The sequence below is a fragment of the Nothobranchius furzeri genome, chromosome 5, assembly GCF_043380555.1.
Source record: "Nothobranchius furzeri strain GRZ-AD chromosome 5, NfurGRZ-RIMD1, whole genome shotgun sequence".
Classification (NCBI taxonomy): domain Eukaryota; kingdom Metazoa; phylum Chordata; class Actinopteri; order Cyprinodontiformes; family Nothobranchiidae; genus Nothobranchius; species Nothobranchius furzeri.
The window spans coordinates 64,547,988-64,574,329 of NC_091745.1; the positions used below are offsets into that span (position 1 = coordinate 64,547,988).

The 26,342-nt window shown below is 40.6% G+C and overlaps 2 protein-coding genes across 3 annotated transcripts in view; both read right to left on the bottom strand.

The window, feature by feature from the left end:
- dgkb (diacylglycerol kinase, beta) overlaps positions 1–14,447 on the bottom strand; it is a 115,016-nt gene extending 100,569 nt beyond the window's left edge. The window contains exons 1-4 of one of the 2 annotated variants that reach the window (XM_015949821.3): positions 14,307–14,447; positions 5,679–5,755; positions 5,317–5,337; positions 2,489–2,636 (exon numbers count right to left, since the gene is read on the bottom strand). In XM_015949821.3, coding sequence (XP_015805307.3) covers positions 2,489–2,636; positions 5,317–5,337; positions 5,679–5,755; positions 14,307–14,376 — 316 coding nt within the window. In that variant the 5' untranslated portion in view covers positions 14,377–14,447. The remainder of the gene's footprint in view (positions 1–2,488; positions 2,637–5,316; positions 5,338–5,678; positions 5,756–14,306) is intronic. The other variant, XM_015949822.3, reaches the window with a different exon arrangement.
- A 7,113-nt stretch (positions 14,448–21,560) lies between these two features.
- The window catches only part of agmo (alkylglycerol monooxygenase), a 99,350-nt gene continuing 94,568 nt past the window's right edge, over positions 21,561–26,342 (bottom strand). Inside the window, exon 13 of the mRNA XM_070551008.1 lies at positions 21,561–21,690. Within this exon, the coding sequence (XP_070407109.1) occupies positions 21,661–21,690 (30 nt within the window). The 3' untranslated portion in view covers positions 21,561–21,660. The remainder of the gene's footprint in view (positions 21,691–26,342) is intronic.

Here is a 26,342-nt window from a genome sequence, read left to right on the forward strand (position 1 = left end):
AGAATGGAGCAAGAGAAGAGGGGTGCAGAAAATAGCAGGTTTTGGAGTCTTATTTCCTGATAGTCAGACAACTCTCTTCTGATTGGCCAGCAGCAACATGACTCTATCGCTGACTCGGTTAGCTCTCCAACACTAACATTTAATTTAGAAAAATAACACAAGGAGTTTTGCCATGTTGAGAATTGCTAATGCTAACGGTTAGCTTCTACTAGCTGAGACACAAGTCATTTTTCAACAAACAATGCCGTCAATTTGCCACAATGCCATAGCGGCATCAGGGAGCCTCATAGGTCATTTATCAGATGACTGCGATTGTCGAACCGGTCACTGAGGATCACAGAGGACTGACGCAGAATTTTGTGGACTGGTGCCAGCAAAACCACCTCCTGATTAACCTTCTGATTAAGGAGATGGTGGTGGATCTTCTGCTGTTCCTTCACATCGAGAGAGTGGAATCCTACAAGAACATAGGTGTTCACCTGATTGGTCTCACAACACAGACGCACTGTACAAGAAGTGCCAGAGCAGACTCTACCTCCTGAGGAGACTGCGGTTCTTTGGAGTGAATGGGACACTCCTGAAGACTTTCTATGACTCTGTGGTGGCATCGGAAACCCTGTACAGTGTGGTCCGTTGGAGCAGCAGCATCACAGAGAGAGAGAGAGGAAGAAGCTGGACAGGTTGATAAAGATGTCCAGCTCTGTCCTGGGCTGTCCTCTGGACTCTGAGAGGTGGAGGGCAAGAGGGTGCTGGCCAAACTCAGATCAATGCTGGACCATGAGTCACACCCCCTGCAGGACGCCCTGTCTGCTCTGGAGAGCAGCTTCAGTGACAGACTGATCCATCCTCGCTGTGTGAAGGAGAGATACTGCAGGTCTTCCCTGCTGTTAGACTATATGGTCACTGCTAACATGGAACCCATACATCTATAATGTTCCACTACAACTATCATCATCGACATGTGCAATATTACTACTACTATTATCTTGATTCTCTAATTTACAACTTGTATACTCTTAAGTGATATATTTTGTTTATGTTTATGTTTATTTTTATTTGGCAGACGTCTTTATCCAGGGCATGTTGTGATCTGTGGGGGAAACCTGGAGGAAACCCACGCATGCATGGGGAGAACACGCAAATCCACGCAGAAAGGCCGCAGCCGAGTTTCGAACCTGCAACCTTCGTGCTGCGAGGCAACAGCGCTAACAAGTGCGCCACCATGCAGCCATATTTTGTGTTCTACTGCTGCAATCCTCTGTCCTTGAGCTGTTGCAATAATGCAGTTTCCCCACTGAGGGACAAGTAAAGGCATTCTTATTATTATTTTTCTTATCAACCGTGTTTAAAAAATAACAAGTGAAACACAGATTCTCAGAGAACTTGCTAATTAATTAATGTTACTACTAAAATCACAAGTTTCAAGTTTCAGTTAAATATCTGTAAAACTGACGGAGTTGCAGCCGTGTTTGTGTTAGCTGATTTCAACTAGCTAGCAGCCATCAAGTCAATCAACAAAAGTCAATTAACTGTACATCAAGTCTACATTGGGTAAATTGGAAAGTTTCAATAAAATCAGTGTAGTGATTAATAAATGCTTACACTTTGCTTTTTACCCTAAAATTACAATACAAAACTATAAGAATACATCAGAAAATCCCCAATATTTAAGAAATGACATTTCCTGGAGTTTTATGTCTATTTCCATCTTTCCCTCCATAAGTAATGTGGCTAATACTAATGCAAGAAATAGGTGTAAAAACCTATGTTCACCTTCAACCTGGCCAATCGTATTTCAAAAATATCACAAAAATTGGTTTCTCTGTGAAATTGGTCTTTTAAATGAACAAAGATCCACCTTTGTGCTTTAGCTGTTGCCTGTATCTTCATTTATGTTGCCTGAAAAGGTTAATCAGTTCTAGAGCTAAATATTATATTTTGGTTATATTTAAAGTCTGTCAAGAGGTTGATGAGGCAGTAAGCTAACAGAAACAGGCAAAAACATCATGGTCCACATTTGTGGGAGTGGAGCAAAAACCTTCTGGCTGGTTAGACTAAGTTTGGGATTAAAAACAAAAACAAAGCAATTAACACTTACAGTTTCATGTGTTACCATTTCATTTTTCTATCAGTAAGCCATTGCCACACAAGAAGGAAATATTAGCGTTAAAGCTGTAAACAAACAAAACTCCCGCCAACACGACTGGCAGACTTTACTCCATCATTTATATTTTGTGCCACTAGGCTGGACGACAGGGATAAATCATCTGAAGGCACCAAACAGAAGTACAAATGTAAAGTACTCATTTTCTGGAATTGATACATTCTTCAAATCAATAAAATGAAATCATAGTCATAATTCACTGAATATGTGCTTTGAAGGCAGAGATTTGGCTGTAGTGTTGCAATAAAAAAAGCTTTAGATGCTTCCTATATGCAACAGTGGCTATAAACACACTCGGACAGAAATCCGTCTCTCTAAACTTACCAGAGACTCTGGGTTTGTCAGACGATGAAGGACTGGGTTTGGGTCCCTTGTTGCTAAACGACATAAAGAGGTGCTGACAGAATTCCTCAGGGAGTTCACTTTCCAGGAATGTTTGCATAAAGACCTTGAAACCTTCAAAGTCAATCTCCTGAAGAAAATGAGACAGAAACAGATTGTGGTGTTTTGGAGATTTACAGATAATTTCCAGTAAGGACAGCTTAATCTGCTGACTCACTTTGGGTCAAATAATCAGATTTTTGCATCTGTGATTAATTTAATGCTGCAGAATTTGTGCATGAGTTTAGGTTTTATTTTAGGTTCTTCTTCTGAAAGCAAAACTGCTCAGACATTTTTAGATTTACTTAAATTGGTACTTTACTCTTATTTTTTGTACATTTGCAATTGGTCTCTAATATGAATGAATGCTTTGCAAGCCATACTGGGGGGAGGGTGTCTCAGATGCACCTGTTTCAGCATGGAGAATTCAGCCAGAGGGGATAGTACGGAGCTAGGATTGGGACAATAGTACACGTACCTTGTACCAAGTTTTGTAACTTGTAACATGCTTTGGATTACGTAACTTTCAGTTTGTAATGCATAATTCTCTTTTTGTAACACGTAACTTTTGTTTAGTGGCATGTATTTATTGTTTTGTAACATGTAACTTTGAGTATGTAACATGAAACTTTAATTTTGTGACTTGCAGAAAAAAATCAGTGTGCAAGTTTCAAATCTCATCTCTCGTTACCAAAAGTTACATTTTACAAAACAAGAATTGTATGTTACAAAAAAAAGTTATGTGTTACAAAATGAACGTTTCGTGCTAAAAACAAGAAATACGTGTTCCAAAAAGAACATCGTGTGCTACAAAACAAAATGTATGTGTTACTAAACGAAAGTTACGTGTTATGTGAATTACATGCTACTAAAAAAATAAAAGGTACATTTACAAAACTTGGTACAAGTTACATGTAAGATTCTCCCAATCCTAGCTCAATAGTCCAGTAGCTGCAATCAAACAGGATTTGGTGTCTTATTTCTGATATTTGAACATCTCGCCTTTGTTTGGCTAACAGCAACGTGACTCTGACAACTGATTCCACCTGCTTTGGTTTAGGGTTTTGTCTCCACAAATATCACAAGCCAGGAGAAACTACTGCTGTGTGGTGGAGCTGCTAATGCTAACAGTTAGCTTGTACTAGCCGAGGCATTCTCTGCTGTTTCCTGGAAGCTAAACCAACAATACCCTTCCGTTGTTTTTAGGGGGTCGTGCTTTTTCGGTGCTGGGGCCGAGGCTCTGGAATGAGCTACCTGCATGGGTTAAACAGGCCAGCACGCTCGGCAAGTGTAAGAGCCAGCTGAAAACTCACTTTTATTCTTTAGCTTTTATTCAGGAAGAGTCCCGTTAACTGTTGGCTTTGCACTTTTTGCTGCCCCACCTAGATTTTATCTGCATGTTTTTGCTGGTTTTAAATGGTTTTATATGCTTTTATTTTTTATTTTATTTTTTTAAATTTTTTAATGCTCATTTCTGCTCTGCAGCGCTTTGTTTGGTCCTTGGGCCATGTGAAGGCGCTATATAAATAAAGTTTTAGTTAGTTAGTTAGTTAGTTAGTTAGTTAGTTAGTTAGTTAGTTAGTTAGTTAGTTAGTTAGTTAGTCGTGAGTCAAGATGGGTGAGTCACTGAATGTTAAGTGACAGCGTGAAGGATCTGTCAGGCTTTTCAGATCCTAGCGTTTCACCTTCTATTTTCTATCAGAAGCGAATGCAGGAGACATTTTCATGTTTAATATCCACATGTTTAATCTGCATGTTAAACTCAGAGTGACTGATTATAATCAGAAATAATAATTAAAAAATAGGTTTTTAATGAAGTACCAGTTTATTTAAAAAAAAAGATTTCTAATCATCTTCTAAACTCTCCTCTGACTAAATTTAAAAACCTTTTGAAAATAAGAAAATATCACAACTCCTCCTGAATGGACTCTTCCCGTATATTGTTGAGGTTTGAAACATAATAAATTTTATTTTTTTATATTTGATGCTAGAATCACTTCATTTGATGCCTCATTGTTGTTGTTCCAGGATTAAAACACCAGCTGATCACTGAGCAGAAACACAGACGCTCAGCTGAGAAAGTGATGAAAAAGTAAACAGTCATCTGCTGCAGAATTGTAAAAAAAATAAACATTTCATGTTTTTTCCTTTATGTTCAAGCTGTTTTTGTGTTTCAGTAGCTGCTAACTCCACCCCCTCCTGAGAAATAATCTAAGATTATCTAAACTGAAATATCTCTGACTGCAAACTACTGCAGCCAATATATAAATGTGGTGCACAGTTGGATAAAAAGACAGATCCCTTAGTTTAAAAAATTGCAAACCCTTTCTAATAAAGTTACAATAGCATTATGGATATGTTATTAATTTATCTGTTACCATTTATAAGTTAATAAGTGTTAATTGTGTATTATTAAAAGCAAAAAATAAATAAATCATCATGCTTTTACTAAACATAAAGAAGCAGTGGTATTAGAGCTTTAAAAAAATTCATAATTTGCTATACATGTTTATTACCATTTTGTGGAATACATTGCAAGTAAGATATGTATGTATATATATATATATATATATATATATATATATATATATATATATATATATATATATATATATATATATATATATAAGTGTTTACTTGTGAATCTTGATTTTAGCCCCAAAATTGGATAATAAATGTTTTATTTTTCAATGAATGTTTGATTTCTGCTTGATATTAGATGGAGGTGACAAGAATCCACAGAAATAGTCAGAGTGAGAGAAGTCAATTACCTGGTTGAGGATTTCCTGCTTCTATGAACCAGAGCATGAAAGAATAAAATAAAAAACTGTTAATAAAAGCATGATAATAAATGGTTCTAAGACATTAAGCACAGCCATAAACTCATGCTTGTTTTATTTTAGAATTTGTTAACAAAAATATCTGTTTCCTTTGATATTGTTGCTTTTAGCTATTAGTCAAACTTCAGAGTTCTTAACCCTTAATCCCATCTCACGTTTAATTGGCTGCAGATCCGTGTTTGTTTAAACTCACCTACTAAGTAACTTATCCATGTTAGGATTTTCTTCAACACATGGAAGAGAAACCAGACCATAAAGTATCTGCTGTATGACACAATGTAAACTGAACACACCTCATCTGAATTGTATTTGGCCAACACGCCGTCTCCATGGAGCTCCTGCAGCACGTCCTTCAGCTTCTTGGTTGAGTCTGATGAGAAACATGCCACCATTTTTATTGTCCTGTTTGTAATAAATCTTCATTAGGTTTAACCCATTAAAACCTAAAAGAATAATAATAATAACAATAATAATAATAATAATAATAATTATTATTATTATTATTATTATTATTATTATTATAAGAAGGAGAAGAAGAATATTTTTATTTACATCCGAACTATCTAGTGTTAAATGGAATAATTTTATTATGCAATTCATTAATACATACAATAAATAAAATTGGCCCTTGCCACCTGTAGATCCTCCACCATGGGGTGATAAACATGTAACGGACCTTAGGTGGCAGAGTTATTGTCTGGGATCACAGCTAAGTCTCAACTAGTTAGTAAGTAAGTAATGTTTATTTTTATAGCCCTTTTCGCAGAAAGAATCCCAAAATGCTTCACAACAGCAAAGTAATAGAACAACAATCATGACAATGCGAAAGAGGGTGACTACCATAAAATCAATATAATCACAAACCACATAAAAGCATTAAAGAAACTTCAAAGAAGTGCAATCAATAGAAACACAGGCGTATACAGCATAGAAGCATAAAAACAAAGCTACACAAATGAAAAGCAATCAAACTCAACAAAATCAATAAAAAGCCTGATAAAAAAGACACAGGGTTGGTGGTAGAGTGTTCCACAGTGAAGGGAATATTGCCTGAAAGGCCAGATCACCTCTGGTCCTAAACCTAGTTTGGGGCGCTATCATGTAGCTGTTGGCCTGAAGATCTGAGAGCGCATCCAGGGTTGAAGACATTCAGTAGATCAGTGATATAATCAGGTGCCTGAACATGTAACACTGTAAAAACTGTGAGTCAGTATAGTATCGCTAAAACAGATTATGCAAGCTCTTTTACTGTTGCAAAAAAACGTCTGGCAGCAGAGTTTTGTACAAACTGCACATGTCAAAGATCCATCTTGCTTAGGTATGTAAAACATTATTACAGTAATCCAATTGAGAGGAGATAAAAGCATGTATTATCATCTCTAGCTCTTTTTAGAAAGCATGGCCCTAAGTTTCTAACTATTTCTTAATTGGAGGAGACAGTTTTTGTCTAACGTCTCAGAGTCAAAGGCAACACCAAGGTTGTAGACACTCAATCAAGCTGAAGAGCCCGATGTACTTAGGTGGTCTTTGATTAGTTAGACCTTACCCCAGAAGCAATAATTAAGATCTCAGTCGTACCAGGGTTAATTTGTTAAAAGTTCATACTCAGCCAACGTTTGATTTGTCCATGAGTGAAGACAATAAAGTCAATCATTCTCATTGAAGGAAACATGCAATTAAATATTGCCCATATACAAGAGATATGGTATATTGCTGTATTTGAGGATAATCGGCTCCTAGGGGAAGAATGTATGGTAAAAACAATAGGGGTCCCAAAACTGAACCCTGTGGTACTCCGCACTCATTCTTTGTTGGTTACTCAAGAATGAGTGTGTATGGGTGTGTTTGTGTGAGTGGGTCACCATGTGCAGGCTGAATGTTGTGTCTTCAGATTGTTGGTGGTGCTGAGCTCTTTTAATCATGAACAAACCAAGAAAGCTAAAACGACCTTGTTTTTCACTGTAAAACTGCCACACGCCACACACATACACACACATATGTGTGTGTGTGTGTGTGTGTGTGTGTGTGTGTAGAGAGAGAGAAACTTTCATTGTGTTAATATGGTGTCCAAAGAATATATTTGGTAATTTCAATATTACAAATACTTCACTGAAAAAAAATATTAAAAGTTCTACTTTCACATTTTAAAAATCTTCTTCAATAAAATATTGAAGTTTAACATTTAGTGTTTCCCCTGCCCTTTGTATTTAGACCCTGTTTAATGCTTCTTGGCTACACCTACACAACAGGTTTACGTTTTTTTCAGATCTAACTAAAGCCGGGCGTACACTGTGCGGCTTTTTCACTTTTTTGAGCCGATTTTCCACTCGTGCGAGAATCCACGAGATCGGGGTGAGTTTTGCGCCGAGCATCGTGTAGTGTACAGGGGGTTACGAGAGGCGATTAACACCACGTGACCAGCTAACGATCGGCAATCGTGAGCTCGCACGGACTTCTGGCGTGTTTAATATTTTGCTCGTCCCTCGTGAGGGTATCGCACTGTTGAAGCGGCGCTGCAAGCAGCTGCGACCCAAAATGTATCAGAACCGCTCACGGCGCATGCGCAATCCTGCATCAACACTGCTCACCCGCTATTTCCCTAATAACACTTGTTGTTCGTTTTTGTTTCTACATGTTTTTTTACTCACAAAGATTGTCAAGAAAGCGTGTTTGTTGTGTTCATGTCAAATTGAACTGATCACAAAACACAGATTTACTTTCTTTATTTCGTTTTCCTCATCCAACCCCCATAAATCTCTGTGTGTCCTCCTGCAGCACTCCTGAAGGACAACAGGCAAAACAAGACAAAAAGGTCTGACGTGTTGAGTAAAAACTGCTATTTTTAGCATATTTTTAGGGCCGACGTGTTGCTACCAGACTAGTGTGAGCAGTCAGGTCGCATCCGAGAACTGGGTCGTGCAGTGTGAGCGCATGACTCGTGAGATCTGCCCTGCGAGGAAGTCGTACAGTTTGAGCTGAAGCTGAGTGCTACGAGTGAAAAAGCCGCACAGTGTACGCCCGGCTTAATTAATTTCAAACCACTTCTTAACTTTGTAAATGAAACATCCTCCTTTCTGTTCTGTCCTCTGAGTTTTACTCTCCCAGATTTATCATGCATCTTTTATAATGCAGATCAGCATTAAGTTACCAACTGACCAGCTCAGTGACCTAGTGGTAGAGTGTCCGCCCTGAGACGGGGAGATCAGGGTTCGATTCCTGGTCGGGTCATACCAAAGACTTTGAAAAAATTTGACCCAATGCCTCCCTGCTTGACACTCAGCATTAAGGGGTTGGATTGTGGGGTTAAACCACCAAATGGTTCCCGAGCGTGGCTGTGTCTGCAGCTCACCGCTCCCCCAGGGGATGGGTCAAATGCGGAGAACAAATTTCGCACACACATCAGTGTGTGTGACAACTAATGGGACTTTAACTTTAACTTTAATAGTCTCCCGTTGTGTCTCACGAGTGCTGTTGAGGCTGTTCGGGACTTAATGCATTTCCTGATTTTCGGCACAGGAGTTAGGTGCTCGCCCTGTAATCGCAAGGTTGCAGGTTCGAGCCCCGCTCAGTCTGTCACTGTCGTTGTGTCTTTGGGCAAGACACTTAATCCACATTGCCTGCTGGTGGTGGTCGGAGTGACCGGTGGCGCCAGTGCTCGGCAGCCTCGCCTCTGTCAGTGCGCCCCAGGGCAGCTGTGGCTACCTCGTAGATCATCCCCACCAGTGTGAATGTGTGCGTGAATGGGTGAATGACTGATTGTGTTGTAAAGCGTCTTGGAGGGTTCCATGACTAGAAGGCGCTATATCAAATACAGGCCATTTAACATTTATTTCAGGTAATCTAGCTTTCTGCCTTTCTTACACATCAGGTTCAAAATTGCTAATTACACCAGCTGGTTGTTTTCTGCCTTTAGCATGAATACTCCATGGTTTTCTCTTTCAGTTCATTGTCATTGCTTTATTAGTGTCTATAGCTCTAATCTGTTATTTTTATTTTCTGGTCTGCATTCAGATTCTTTTGCAGAATTATAGTGATTGAAGTGAGCTTTTAAATGTCAACCCTGTGTTTTTAGGGGTTAGGGTTACCATCCAGATCACGTTTTGTTTTATATTTTTATTGGTACTCTGAATATTTGGATGTTTCCTTGTTTGTGTACAACACTTTGGCCACCATGATTGGATTAGACTGAAAGTTCAACTTAATATGTCTAAAGCACCCTATGCTGCAACACTGTTCTGTATTCAAATACTGTATAATAACACAATAAAAGTCAAATATTAGCTAATATTTGGCTTGCTGCCTTTAAGAGATTTTGCTGCATTAATGGCTCCAAAGGTTTTTTTTCCTCCAGAAATAATTTTACCAAACGTGACTCAAGATACATTCGAGTGAGTCATTTTTACTGACTGTGTTTATTAGCACTCCATCACACCCTCACATGCTAAAGCTGGAGGAGGATGAATCGCTGATTACCTGTTACAGGTTCGCAATCATGGTAACGGTTGTTTAGTGACTCAACTCATCTCATGTTATTTAGATTGATGAACATTTCCGTTACCTATAAAGCTAAAAGAAGCATCCCCCATTGCTGTGAAAACTCGCATCAGCAATAAAAATGCTGAAAGGGAAACGCTAATTGTCAGATCTGCTCAGGCATGCGGCTATTAGGATGTTATGAAAGTGTGCATTGCGCCATTTAATGAGAAGAAAGAGGGAGATACAGAAGAGTGGAGCTGAAGCATTATACGTCTGTTGTTGCAGCTCAAAGATCGGGAGGTTTAGACTCGTAGCTGCAGGGTGGCTGCAGAGGCGCCCAGAACTTTTTCAAACCTGATTATCTGAATTCTGCCGTGCACCTCGTGCACATTCTCACACTCATCAGCACGGGTTTGATTATCCTGTCAATTATTTTCTTTTATCATATACGTCTACTTTTGTAAGCAGAAAAAAATACGTTGTCTCTCAAGCATGTTTTTTTTATTAAATTTTTAACAAGCTGAGTTCACTATAGAGCACAGGAGAATTTTAGTGGTTTTGAGTAACAAACGTGTTCTCAGTGAGAAGCAGAAAATATTAAGATTCTAATATAATGTAATATAATATAATATAATATAATAATAATGTCATATAATATAATATAATATAATTTACTGTGTATCAAACGCTACACTGGTGCTTAATAAAGAAACAGTTTATAGTAAAACAGTTTGATTAAATTGTGTTCATTATTTTTGCACTTTTCTTTCTGCAAAATTTTTTGTTTGTTGTATTATAATTTCAAATGTTTTTAAGTGTTTAAACAAAAATTTCATTCAGAATAAAATTGGACCAACAGTTGTGTCAATCTGAGAGCCTTTAAAGTCCAATAAAACCAGTTATTTTCCAGCTCCCGTACTGTGGCGTTCCTTAGTGTGATGTTCTTTTTACTGCAGCTTACAGCTGGTTTGTTATTGTTACCTTAGTGTCTTGATGCTATCTGGGTGAATTTGTGTTTACGGTGCACGCAGGGACCACATGAATGTCTACTTTTATTTATGAGGAGGATTACCAAAGTCACTGCAGCCTGCCAACTTTCCAACGTTACAAAGTCGTGGAAGGAAACGGCCTCAGGAACAACCTGCAGGATGTGTTAATCTTAAATTCTTTTAACAACCACGTCTAATTGCAAAACACAATATTTGTATTTCTGCACAAGCAGGTGTTTCCCCCTCTAAACACTAATAGTTAAATAAAAAAAACTTATTAGGGATTAAATTGAATTTTTGCACAGGATATGCTTTAAAGACTAAGTTCTAAGTTTTACTTGCATTGGTTTCTAGTCTAAACGAGTCCCACTTGAGTTCATCTATGTGGAAAAAAGCTCTATGGAGGAAACAGAACAGGGCAGAATTTGAAGTCTTATTTCCTGATATTTGGACACCTTGCCTACAATTAGCTAACAGCAACACACCTCTACCACTGATTCAGTTTGCTTTGCTACAATGATGTTTTATCTCCACAAATAACACAAGCCTGATGGAGTTCTTCTGTGTGGTGAAGTTGCTAAAGCTAACGGTTAGCCTCTAGTAGCTGAGATATTCTCTGCTCTCTTCTGCGGGCTAAACCAACAGCAGCCTTCCCTGTCGAGTCAAAATGAGTGAGTCAATTAATTCATTTATAGTGTAACATGGATAGATGGTTTTTCTAACATTAGCATTTCCCCATCTACTTTCTATGACTAGCTTACGCAGGAAGAAGAGGTAGTTGATTGTTTTCGCATTATACCATGTCCTGTATGTGATGACTTTTATAAGAACAAGTAAAAAACTGTTTCTCACATAAAGACATGCTATTAAAATAAGTTATTTAATAATCTGAAATACATTGCAAAATCTCTGTTCCGTGACATATAGGAAGTGTTCATCTAATAATAATTCATTCATGAGTCATAGCTGGTACAATATTCACACACTCTTTTGATCTTAAAGACAAAAAATGTTTATGTCTATGTTCCAGCTGAGAGAGCAAGTGTCTGTTTTATTACCTCCAACAAACGGCAAGCAGCTTTTAAATACTTCACTTTTTCCACAACCTCCATCAATATCTCCAGTCCTCTGTGTTTATTACAGCTTTATGTTAAAAATAGCCCAGCTGTAGACAACAATTGAAACCATAACAGGTTCTACGGAGCTAGGATTGGGACAGTATTCCATGTAACTTGTAGCAAGTTACGTAACTTGTAACATGTTTTGTAACTGTAACTTTTGTTTTCTTGCATGTAATTCACATTTTCTAACACGTAACTTTCGTTTTGTAACAAGTAATATTTGTTTTGTAACATGTAACTTTTGGTACGAGAGCTGTGATTTGAAATTTGCACATTGATTGTTTTTCTGCAAGTTACAAAATTAAAGTTTCATGTTACATACTGAAATTTACACTCTACAAAACAAAAAATACATACTACAAAATGAAAGTTACAAGTTACAAAATGAATGTTACATGTTACAAAATGAGAGTTACGTGTTACAAACCAAAACATATGCGCTACACAAAAATAACTATGTGTACCAAAACGTGAATTACCATCCATCCATCCATTTTCTGAACCCGCTTTGTCCACGCGGTGTCGCGGGGGGTGGGGTCTATCTCCAGCGGTTAGCGGGCAATCAGGCGGGGTACACCCTGGACAGAGAGCCAGTCCATCGCAGGGCAACACATAGACACACAGGACAAACAATCATGCACACACACACACACACACACACACACACACACACACACACACACACGCGCGGACAATTTAGACAGACCAATCAACCTAACAGTCATGTTTTTGGACTGTGGGAGGAAGCCGGAGAGAACCCACGCAAGCACAGGGAGAACATGCAAACTCCATGCAGAAAGATCCCAGGCCGGGAAGCGAACCCAGAACCTTCTTGCTGCAAGGCAACAGCTCTAACCACTGCACCACTGCGCAGCAACGTGAATTACATGCTATAAAATTTAAATTAAAGTTACAAAATGTGTTACAGGTTACAAAACTTGGTACAAGGTAATATTGTCCCAATCCTAGCTCCTTAGATTGCAACACCAAAAAAAAAAACTGCCAAAAAAACCTGCCTTTTCTATAATAAAAACAGCTTTCAAGAGAATTCACTTAGTATGATTAATCACTTTTTAAAATATAGGAGAAGAAATTTTCTTTTAAGTGTGATTTAAGACTAAGAACTCTCCACCTTTATCTCTGTTGTGCTTCATCTCAAACCCCCGACTGCAGAGGAGGCTCTTATGTAAGTAAACACTAGTAAACAGCAACTGTAGAGGTGGAAATGACATCATTTAGCCTCCATGTGCTTCAATCTGTTTGTTAAATCTCACATCAGAGTGTTTAATTTCCACCCAGCTGTCAATTGTTAAATTTCCCATTCAATTTTAGGAAATCCAGTTTTAATCATGTTGTTCCATCGACACTTGATTTGAATTTATGAATCTGATGATGGGATTAACTCAGCTCACAACATGACTCTGGTGCTCGGTTCCTTGCCAACATAGTTTATTTGGTTATTTTGGGGGAGAGGAAAAGTTTGAAGCTTGAAAAATAGATTTTTTTTATTCTGTAAATTTCTGTAATTTTACATTTTAGAATTCTGGATCAATACATCTGCAATGGTCTCTAGTGGGAATGAATGCCCTGTAAGTCGTTCTCAGGTTGAAAGAAGCTCAGGTGGGTCTTTTTGATGACGTAGAAATCAACCAGAGGAGAAAGTAGCGTCAGACGGCAGGATTTGGAGTTTTATTGCCTGATACTTGAACATCTCTCTGATTGGGTAAAAGCAACACAACTCTACCACTGTCTTCATTTTGCAATGATGATGTTTTATCTCTGCAAAAAACACAAGCCTGAAGGAGTCCTGTCGTGTTGTGGAGTTGCTAATGCTAACAGTTAGCTTCTAATAGTCGAGACCATTGGTTGAGATGTTTTCTGCTCTCTCCTCGATGCTAAACAACAGCAGCATTCCCCGTCACGAGCCAAGATGTGTGAGTCCATGCATAATATCTGTTTTTCTATCAGAAGTTAATACAGGAAATAGGGGTAGAGGCCTATTGTCATGTTCAGCCTGCATGTAAGAAAAAGAAACTGATTTTTCACAAATTAATAATAACAATAATGGATTGGTTTTATATTATGCTTTTCTATGCACTCTCACATTCACACTCTGCCGTGATAGTAAGCTACTATGTAGCCACAGCTGCCCTGGGGCGGTCTGACAGAGGCGAAGCTGCCATTTTTCGCCATGACTACCATCAACACACCAATTAGCTGATGTTTTAAAGCCAGGATTTAACACAGCTAGCTGTGGCAGTTCATTGGCAACATTTTTTGTTTCTGCAGCTTGTGACATCACAGAAAATAGCACGAGAACAGCTCATCTACTCACACTGAGCATACTCCTGTAGAAGGGCGAATTCAGTCGGAGTCAGAGTGACCCATTTGTCCTGAGTGCTCATCGTGTTCAGGCCTCGTCTCGGTATTCACTGAGCATTTCCGGGACAACAGCAGCGTGCAGCAGGATGTCTCAGCTTAAAATAAACACATAACAGCAGCTTCATAAACAACAGGAGCCATCTTTAAGCATCTTTGTTTTTAAGCAGAGAGAAAACAGACAAAAGCAGGTAAAATGCATATCTGCAGCTGGAGACATTGTTAGAGTCAATTAAAGGTAACAAGATTTGCTGACAGAGTGAAAGCAAAACAAATTTGGACAAATTATTTTAGTTTTTGATTTTTGTTCTGCTACAGCCTCTCAATCTGCTGGAATTGTCTCTCTGAACATCCACCTTTACCACAGGAACTCAAAGTCAGACACGCTGGAGAGAATTCAGTGTAATAAACTGAGGTATAATGAAGACTTAAAAAAAATAATTGTAAAGAAGTATTTTGTTGTTGTTGTTGTTGTCGTCATCGTTGTCGTTGTCGTCATCATTATAATTACAATTGTCAAAATCACATTGCAGGAAATGTCAGTTGTGTAGCTTTATAATCTGTTCCTTATTTGCAATAAAAGACAAGAATGTTCCAGATGACTGCTTTGTGTATTAAACCCCTGTCCAGGAAAGACAGCATTAGTGCTAATAATAATGTCACATCTGTCCCTAAAGCCAGTTTTGGAGGCTGGAATTAGAAAACCAAGCCTTCACTTTAAACTGTTGCCAGATCCACCGGACCCCTGCGGCTTCTCTTGCAGACGGTCGGCCCATATCGATTATTGGCCTGTCACACACCGACTGTTTCATCTTTTTTTCTTAATTGACTTAAACTGACCTGAGCCCCTGGGTATCATGGATGAAGGGTCCAAGCACTGGGTACTCACACCCCCCTCCACCAGCCTGGCACCCAAACAGCCGGTATTCCTGATCTAGGTGAATTTTCCTCGCCTGTTAAGATTCTTCTCAAATAAGTTACTTTATTATTTTTATTTTTTTACCAAATTAAAAGCCCAACTTTCCAAGCCAAAATAGAGCGTGAGATCGATAGGCAGATTGGTTCTGAGTCTACAGTACTGCGGGGGTTGTACGGGTCTGTCGTGGTAAAGAGAGAGCTGAGCCGGAAGACGAAGCTTTAAATTTATGGGTTGATCTAAATTCCTACCCCCACCTATGGTCACAAGCTTTGGGTAGTGACCGAAAGAACGAGATTGCAGATACAAGTGGCCAAAATGAGTTTTCTCCACAGGGTGGCTTGACCTTAGAGATAGAGTGAGAAGCTTGGTCATATGGGAGAGGCTCCGAGTAGACCCTCTGCTCCTCCATGTTGAGAGGAGCCAGTTGAGGTGGCTCGGGCATCTGGTCAGAATGCCTCCTGGATGCCTTCCTTGTTAGGTTTTCCAGGCACGTCCAACTGGGAGGAGACCCAAGGGAAGACCCAGGACACGCTGGAGGGACTACGTCTCTTGGCTTCCCCAGAGGAGCTGACCCAAGTAGCTGGGGAGAGGGAAGTCTGGGCCCCTGGGCCCCTGTGCTTACATTGCTGCCCCGCGACACAGCTCCGGATAAGTGGCTGAAGATGGATGGATGGATGGATGGATGGATGGATGGATGGATAATTAAAATCCAGACAGCATCTTCATGAGGTGAAATGTGATTTTTCACTTTACATTTATCTGAATAAGAATCATCTTTTGTAGTTCAACCAGAAAACTTCTCTACAAGTCCAGGTACGACTAAATTTGACTTAACAGCACAACCTGACCAAGAGTACACACAAGAACACACAGACACAACACGTTCAGGCAGGCTGAGGGAGCAGCCCCTTCAAGTCGCTTTTGTGTGAATGGGAAGGATGAGATAAAGAGAAAGGTGAGACAAAGGGGAGCGAAAGGATGAGGGAGAAAAACAGAATTTCATGAGCGATCCACTTGGCGGCGCTTTGCAGCTTATGAGTCCTGGGCGTGAAAGTCAAAGTGTGAGGAGAGCATTGACCCCATAGTGGGTCCCAGATAACTCGCAAGCTGATTCACGAGTTTACAGTCCCATGTCAGAAGTAGGCGAGGGAGGGGAAGAGCATCTGTCTGTATTGTCTCCAGAGGGAGTTTTGAATTCTTCAGACCTCAAGGCCTAACAAAACAGATTCAGTTAACATTTAATGTTTTAGAACAGGACAAAGAGAATATTTTGCCTTCGGTCCTTTCCGGTCTCAAGAGCATCCAAACAGCCGAATCAACGGGGTAGGTTACCAACAAACCGAGCTAAACATTTTGTTGGTTTCCTTTCTGCATACAATTTCAAAAAACGCAGCCAGATTACTGCTCAGAGCATCCAGCTTGCCATTCATCTCATGAGTCTGAGAGTTCAAAGCTTGGCATATTCCTTCTCTGAGCTTGGGAGACCCGCCAATTGTTCCTGTCAGCTCCAAAATGTTCCGATACACCAGGTACCCACCAGCTCCAAGCAGCAGGCAGCAGGAAGGTTGTCATGAATCCAAAAATTGTAACTTCTTCTGCATCCTCCACAGACAGTATCGACAGATACTCTTCCACTGCTCTAAGGAATCTTTCCAACTGTGTTCCATCAGAACAAGAAGGAACCCCCTACTTCATTACTAATGTGGACATCTTTTTTTGTCTATCTCTAACTTTTACTTATTGCAAATTGCAAATGTGTTTTGACGTGATTCATAAGAGCAACACAGTTTGGAGTAATGACCAATAGAACTACAGATATGTGTTTGGTAAAGAACACAAGTGTATTATGTTTGTTTTATTTCTGATGTAATACTGAAAATACAAACACATAAATAGATAAAATAACATCGGAGATGCTGTTTGGTTTAAGACTGAATTGAGTAAAAAGTGTCTGTTAGAGAAATGAAAAACAAACTCGTCTTTTGGATGAAAGCATCACATGTTGCTGCGGTTCTGCTTCCTCCATCAGTCTGACTGATTTCCACAATAGAGTTCAGACTAAAAGAGTCCAAAAACAGGGTCCAGTACTCCTGAGCTTAATCCAACATTTCAGCTGAGCTAAATGAGGCGTTCATTTGTTTAGACAGTGTTTCAGTCTAACCCAACCCAAAACCTACCTATAAGCATATTTATGCTTTTAAATAAACCTGGAAGAATTGTCTGTTATTTATCATTCATCATCGCAGTTTGATGTGATTTCCTCAAACTTTATTTGTTGTTATTTTAGACTGATTTAGCATTTAACCAGATTCTGCTACACCTGTGTCGTGTGTGTGCGTGCGTGCGTGCGTGTGTGTGTGTGTGTGTGTGTGTGTGTGTGTGTGTGTGTGTGTGTCCTATTGCCAGTGATGCCAGTGAAGCATTTGACCCATTTAGCGACTGAAGCCTTGGCTCAACAAGTAGAAGTTCATTCATGTGCAGGATGGATTTGTGTCTGAGTCGTTGTGTGTAAATAATCCTCGTTGGTAGATTTCAAACAAGCTGCAAATGCATCTGATTCAGTTTCAACTCACATCTGTGAAGAATTCCCTCGGGCTTTCCTTATTATTTTTATTTTCACTGTGATTGGGCTGATTGCAGAAACACAACCTTCATGAAAAATTAAGAGGGCATCCTCTTAACAAAATGGCAAGAATGCACAGATGAGGAACACTCCATCACAGTTGCTGCATCAACCCTGGATGTGAAATCAGCCTCCCGTACTTAAACTTTGATCTGCCTCTGGAGCTGAAATGAGAAACATTCAGCTGTGTGTGCTGTTGTTGTTGTGATGCTTTGCACAAACTGTATTTGTCTAACAACGATTCGTACATCTTTCTTATGTAAAATTGTTGCATGGAGCATATTTGTGCTGTGCGCTGCACCGCAACCCTCCTCACCCTCTTTCTGCAGTGCATTTTCTGAAAACACCACTGGCAACAACAGGAACCCAGCTCTGTCAATGTCTAGTGCTGGTGCTCTGAAGGATGACATGCATCACCATCCACTGACAGGAGATCATGGCTGATGCTGTGATCCACACACACACACACACACACACACACACACACACACACACACACACACACACAGAGAGAGAGAGAGAGAGAGAGGGAGGCAGGTAGTAGCCACTGGAATGAGGGATCAAGACTCTGCTAACCTGCTCCAGGGATGGAGATGGCCACAGAACAAGATGAGGGAGGAGTTTTCCAGGCAGATGTCTTCAAGGGAAGCTCATCGCTCACATTCCTGCTGTTCACGTCTCTAGATCTTCTCTGAGCTGCGAGGCAGATGGGTGTTTGTGATCCTTATCAGCAGCGGCAGCCCTCTACGCTGCATGTCAGTGTGGTGTGAATGGTGGGGTGTTTGCGTTTCTCTGACGGCGTCTGGTCAGAGCAGCATCGCTGAGGATGTGGAGTGGTGACTCCAAAGGGAGGGAGAGAGAGAGAAAACAGGGAGGATGAGGGAGAGGCGAGTTATCCAACGTCGTTCTGCCTGCAGTGATCAGTTTCCATACTCCCGCTCGCTCACGTCACATCCCTCCATCCCTCCCCTCCTCTGCTCAGCTCACCCTCCCTCCTCCTGAAAGCCCTCAGGTCCTATGCTCTTCTGCTTTCTCTCTCTCGCTCATCTGTCCTCCCTCCTATTTTTTACTGCATTTCCATCATGTTCACTGAGGCACACGTCAGCAGAAACATCAGCAGTAGCGCAAGTCAGGCTGTGAGTGCAGCAAACAGTGGGATTTCCTCCGAGGACTCACAGGAGGAAGGAATAACGGGAGGCAGAACTAAACCTGTGTTTGAAATATTAAAGCTGCTGCAGCAAATTTGGAAAACAAACATTCTAACATAGTATACACACAAATACAGGCCATGTACCATAAATAGAAAATAATGTATTTATGAACTGTTTGACTGATTTTGATTTACAATATTAATTCATGTGTTGGAAAATCATCACAGCTAAGGTCGAGACACATATGTGCAGTAAGATTTTATGGGAGTAATTATAATGAGAGATGATGTTAATTACAATATGTTCTACACTAATAACAGTAAAATAATTTCATCCACCTCAGAGTAATGCACTTATTCTGCTTTAACCTTCTAGTGTTTATTGATAAAATACACATCTGAATCCCCAGAGGAAAGCTTGATGAAGGAAATTAGACATGACACCAAATCCAATAAAGGTAATTTCTTAAATATTGAGGATAGTTTGATGTATTTTTATAGTTTCATAATGTAATTTTAGAGCAAACATTTGATTTAAAATTAAAATGATTTTAATGAAACTTTCAGAAAGTAATTACTGGATGTAAGCCCCATATCTAAAGCCGATTGACTTTTGTTGATTGACTCAGTGGTTGTTAGCTAATTCGAATCAGCTAACACAAAAATGGCTGCAAGTCAGCCAATTTCACAGATTTTTAAAGATTTGGTTCACTTATTTCATCAACACATTTGCAGTGGTTTCTAGTAGAAATGAATGCCTTGTGAGTAAGTAGAAGTGAGCCCCATCACAGCTGAGCTTCAGATGGTGGGAATTGGAGTCTTATTTCCTGATATTTGGACATCTAGCCTCTGATTGGATAATAGCAACACAATTTAACCTCTTACTCTGTTTACTTTAACAATACATCGAACTTATATAATGCTTTTAGGACACTCAAAGACGCTTCCATGCACCCTCACATTCACAAACTGCCAGTGATGCAGCCACCCTGGGGCGGTCTGACAGAGGCGAGGCTGCCATTTGGCGCCGTCAGCCCCTCTAACCACCACCAACACAGGCAAGATGGATGAAGTGTGTTGCCCAAGGACACAACAGCAGAATACCCCTGGCGGGAGCTGGAATCGAACCCGTCACCCTCCGATCATGAGGCAATCTGCTCTACCTCCTGAGCTACTGCTGCCACTTTGCAACACTTTGCAACTTCCTGTTATTTGGCGTGTTGAATTCCTTTGTTCTCAAAGTCAGACTGATTTCATAACGTCCGTCAACCAGCTTTGTTGAACTGATGACCAGTTCCATGAACCTTTGATCCTCTACAGACATTCCAAGCTTTTCTTCAGTGCTGCATTCAAGAAAGTCTGTCTTGAACTGTTTCTGCCAGAGGTCATCCAGGTTCTCCACAGAAGCTCTATTCACCGTCAACTCAGGCTGTCGACATTCTTCTTCATTTACACTTTCTCCTGTCAGTGATCCACTCACAGTCTAGCCGAGCATGGTTCTAATGGCAAAAGGTCCATATCCTGTGCTGTAGATTACTTCTAATGGTTCCAAAACTTTAGGAACATTGGTTCCAATCAGCAACTCAATGTCAGCATCCATCTCTGGGAGCTCAACTTCTTTCAGATGAGGCCATTTCACCAAATACGTTTGTTTGGGAATATTTCCTTTGTGAACAGGCATGTGCTCTTGTGTGTAGGTCTTGGGTAACTGACAAAAATGATCATGTCCAAGGCCAGTCACTTCTAAGCCTGTTCTCACATAGCTGCTGACAACCTTTTCCTGGCCCATGATCCTCAGGAGTAGAGCCCTGCACGGGCCTACAATCTGAGCCCGTGTCCGGTCCGGCCCGAGGGGGTGGAGCCCCAGCCCGACCCGGTCCAAAAAGGTTTTCAGGATTCTCTGGCCCGACTCGAGCCCGACTTTTTGTTAACCAACTAAATGAAAACAAAGTGCGTCAATCCTGACCAATGTGTTAAAAGACGTGCAGGATCCGATCAATTTGTTTTTCCCTCGTTTACCGTCACGGAGATAACGGCGCAGGCTCTGGTGGTAATCAAGTTAAATTTTATCTCTTTCCAACAATTTTCACAAGAAAACAAAACAGTTAAAAGCAGGGCTTGTGTTGTGTTGACCGAACAGTTCCCGTATTTGAGCGTTAATTTTGACGGAGAAAGAATAGAAAGAATTACCCTGACGCATGCAGACGAACTGACATTTTATTCGTTACGCACATTGCAGGTGTAGCTAAAAGATTCCCATCTGTACATCTGAGCTGGACACTGCTCAGCGCAGCTCGCTGTCAGCGCGTATGTGCACAGCGAGCTGAAGTTGTGGAGATTGGCTTGGAGCGCATCGCAGAACCAGAGCACATGCGGGAAGGTTCCTCCCACTGAAGCGAGTGTTTTCCAAACCCTGTCTCTCAGAGAGACTTCTCGCTTAGAAAATGTTCCCTGATTATGAAACTTTGGCTGAATAGTGCTTGTTCCTGTCTCCAATGTGGCGACGCATCCTCATCATGTGTGCTTACCTTGAAGCTGGTTCTTCTTTCTGTTCAGATTTGATCATTACATCACATACCTTTGCTTCCTGAGCTGGGTGAACTCTTACTTCAATCCTCTCATGATCCTCCGTAGATCCACTTTGTATTCTGTGAAAAGCATTTTTGTTGACAATATTTCCGCAACTTCAGAGGCGAACTACAGGTGCTGGCCAGTAAATTAGAATATCATCAAAAGGTTGAAAATATTTCAGTAATTCCATTCAAAACGTGAAACTTGTACATTACAGTAAATAAAGGTTATTATGGAAAATTTGGGGGCTGCGCAGTGGCGCAGTGGTTAGAGCTGTTGCCTTGCAGCAAGAAGGTCCTGGGTTCGCTTTCCGGCCTGGGATCCTTCTGCATGGAGTTTGTAAGTTCTCCCTGTGCATGCGTGGGTTCTCTCCGGGTACTCCGGCTTCCTCCCACGGTCCAAAACATGACTGTTAGGTTAATTGGTCTGTCTAAATTGTCCTTAGGGGTGTGTGTGTGTGTGTGTGTGTGTGTGTGTGTGTGTGTGTGTGTGTGTGTGTGTGTGTGTGTGTGTGTGTGTGTGATTGTCCTGTGTGTCTCTGTGTTGCCCTGCGACGGACTGGCTCTCTGTCCAGGGTGTACCCCGCCTGATTGTCCATTGACCGCTGGAGATAGGCACCAGCCCCCCCCCCCCCCCCCCCCCCCACACACACACACACACACGACCCCACGCGGACAAGCGGGTTCAGAAAATGAATAGCTGGATGGAAAATTTGACTTTGGACGTTTGAACGTTCTTGAATTCTCTCTATCCCTCAGCTGCCCTGCAGCTCTGTGCCTTTTTATGGAAATTACTGAGTCTTTTTATCTAATCGAGTCAGAAACATCTGATTTCACTTTACGAGAACACGGGATTCATTAGCAGAAGAACACAGAACACAGAATAGATGGAAACATAAATGAGGCTCATTGACTTCGTTATTAACGGCTTCTAATTTCTGACACGGTCAGCACCTGACCGAGCTCCGGGGCTGTTTGCAGATAAGAGTCATTAGCACGGCATGTTTCGTAAATAACAGTTTAGCTTCTGAATGTATATAAACTAATGAAAAGGTTCTAAACATCATCATTAACAACTCTGTATCACTTTATCACAAGGCCTCCTTAAAAATGCCTGAAAACTAGTTATTAGATCTGTTTGGTTAAACTGTAACACTTTGAAAATCATTGATAAGCATTATCCAATATTAAGGGCAAGAATGAGACTAAACTAAATGCCAATACAGTGATAAAGTGCTGGCCTTGCAAGGCATCCAATATAGCCACGAGCCACAGGACCACCAGGCTGAAAAAGAATACGTGAAAAAGAAGCAAATCCTTTTTGTAATAAATGACTTAAGTACCTCTATCTGTTCATGTCTCAAAGAAGAGTCCAAGTCTAATTTGTTCAAAGTCGATGCCAAAGCTGTTTCAAATGAGTGTCGTTCCTAAGTCAACGCCATCTTTGTAATTTGTCTCCATAGACACTCTATTGTTAAGCCCACCCAACAAATGTAGAACGCTGTGATTGGCCAGATCCAAAAATAATATTTACATTTGTTTATTGTGCATGACATGTATTAAGCCTGAAATGTTTAAAGACCAAGTTAATTAATTCTTCAAAGGCATGGTTAACTGGTTTAATTAATACATTTGCAGTGGTCTCTGGTAGCAATCAAGGCCTAGTGAGCCATCCTCTGGGAAAAAAGCTCCAGTGCGCCTTTTTCAGGAACTAGAAGTGAGCCACATCGGATGGCAGTATTTGGAGACGTATTTCCTGATATTTGGATATCTCCCCTATGATTGGCTAACAGCAATACAACTCTACCCCTGACTCTGTTTGCTCTGCAACGCAGATGTTTTATCTCCACAAATAACACAAGCCTGGAGGAGTTCTGCTGTGTGACGGGGTTGCTAATGCTAACAGTTAGCTTCTACTAGCCGAGATGATCTCGGCTGTTTCCTGAATGCTAGACCAACAATAGCATTGTGAGTAAAGATGGGTAAGTGAAAGTGTGACGTAGATCTGTCAGGATTTTCAAATCCTAGCTTTCCCCATCTATTAGAGTTGTGTTGTTTAATAATGGAATACTATCGATTTAAGGGGTTAATAAAGTCCCACATTCCTCAGCTTTTCTGCACATTCGTGTTTGTAGCAGTGAACAAAGAGCCAGGACACATCAGTTTCTGTCTTTAAGTTCCTCTTTTCACACAAAGCTTTGTGAAGAAAACTAACTGCACTGTGCACATGTCCCTTCCTGAAGCAAGCCTCTTCAGTCTGACCTTTAGATGACCTTTACATTGCAAGCACCTTTTGCAGCCTTCTCCCCACAGGAGGCAACATTTAATCCAGCCTACAAACCTCAGCATGAATCCAGTTGGATGAAGAACGACCCAGATACAAACGGCCCGTTGAGGGAGGAGCTGACCAGTTTACTGACAACATTTGGGCTGTTCTGCTGCCTGCAGCCTGTCTGTAGGTCATCTGGCTGTTTACATTTGTGTCAGAGTGGCCGGGGCAGCTGAGGTATTGATATGTAGCTCACATGTGACTGGAAGAGGGTAACTGCAGGGCGTCTGATGGCCTTTCAGTCTGAGAACACTCTTCATGGGATTAAACCTTTTATTCTTCCTGGGTTTGGATTGGTCTCACAGCGAAATTTACCCCCAAGGCATCATTTCAATTTACCCTCTTTGGTCATTAACGACTAAAAGGTCAACTTCTGTGAAACTGTTATAAATACGTAACAAAACAGTTTTTTATTGCTCAAAACTTTCAAACATTAGTTTGAAACAGTTTCATTTTTAAATAATATTATTATTTTACTGTCCATATGATTGTTTTTAATTATTTATTTTCTTACTTTTATCATTCATATTAGATCTTTTATTTTTACATTTTTACTCATTTTAATCCAGTGATTTGCTTGTAGGGACCCTCTTACCCAGGGTCGGTGGTCGACTGTTGCTGCCTGGGCGCTCTACAGGTAGTGTTTAAGTGGAGGTGAGGGTCTATACTCCCCCTCCTCTGAGCTTCCTGACTTAGTTGCTGTGGCAGGCCTGATGCTGCTGGGGCAGACGGCTCCTCTGATGGTGTTTCCTTGCCTAATATTACTTGGCTCATCTGGACTCAGCCGAATATAATTTTTTACTGATGTGATGTGTGTGTGTGTGTGTGTGTGTGTGTGTCTGTGCCATGTCGCTGTTAGCCAATCATGGTAAATAGTAAACGGTCTGCAATTGATATAGCATCTTCGAGAGTTCTGGAACCCCCCAAGGCACCTTACAACATTGTAGCCGCAACTGCCCTGGGGCACACTGATAAGAGGCGAATTTGCTGTACACAGGCGCCAACGGTCCCTCAAAACACCTCCAGCGAGGTGGGTTAAGTGTCTTGCCTAAGGACACAATGACATCGACAGACTGAGCAGGGCTTGTACCTGCAACCTTCCAATTACAGGTTGAGCAACCAACTCCTGTGCCACCGTCGCCCCAGTCAGAAGCAAGATGTCCAAATATCAGGATTTAAGATTACTGATGTCTTCTGCTCTTCTATGTTCTGACCCACTCCTTGTCCCTGAAACAGGTGCGCCTGAGCTTTTTCCCCTGACAGAGATCAACTCTCTAGTCTATAATAGAGACCACAGCAAATGTATTAGAAAACAAGTGAACTTGGTGTTTAAGTCGACTTTTCACATCATTCGATCAGAATTTTTTTGAGTTCATTCAAACTGTCACCATGAGCCAACAAACTTTGAGTGTTTGCATCACTATCAAAACATTTGGCTATGTCAGGTTGATTATTTTGCACTTCATGATCCTGTTCTGACATGGAGAGCCTTGCAAGGAGAAACACCAGCAGTTTTATGCACCCTCACACATCAGATCCCTGAGGCCATATAAAAATGACTTACTACAATTTTTAATCATGTTTTATTGCCACTAATTCAGCCTATACAAAAGAAGTTCTGTCTGGAACACAAACATCAAGTCCACTTTTGGCGCTTGGTGCTTTAAATAGTTGCCTGAATATGTGAAGTCTGGTGCAGAACCCTTCATGTCATAATGCCATCATCAGATGAGTGTCTGTGTGGTAAAGTCACATCATGGCCTTTTGGTCCTAAGGGGCTGAAACCAGAATGGTCCCAGACAAACAGAAACAAATGAACAAAAATATGGCAACACTTTGGGTAAATCCTTTTTCACATCTAGTCTCCTTTGCATGCCAGAAAGAAATGCCCTACTCTATATGGGCTGCATGCGAGCTCAATAAGTGAATAATGGGTTTGAATTTGTAATAACATTTTCGATTTATGAGCTTTTAAATTGAAATGCAGATTTGTTTTTACCAATCCTCTTAACTGTAGAAGATTCTGAGAACCAAGGCTGCCGAGGCGTAAGTGCAAAACCACATTTTAGAACCCCTTATCCAACAAATTATAAAAGATTGAACTCACAGCAGAGAGATAAGAACTCTATACAAATGTAGCTTAACAGACATCAGGCTCAATCGGAGAGGCAGAAACCGAAAATTAGGCGCTGCTATCAGGAGGAGTTTGGTTTTGGATTCAACATTGGTGATTTTGATGCGTCAAGATTTACTGTTTTATAACGATTCACATAAGTGTGTGCTTGCAACGTGACTGAAGCAGTAGAGTAGCTAAGTACTGATGCAGTTGTAATCTGTTTATAAATAGTTTTAGGAATCAGTTTAAAAAATAGCAGAAACTTTAAAGGTGTGGTTCACTGAT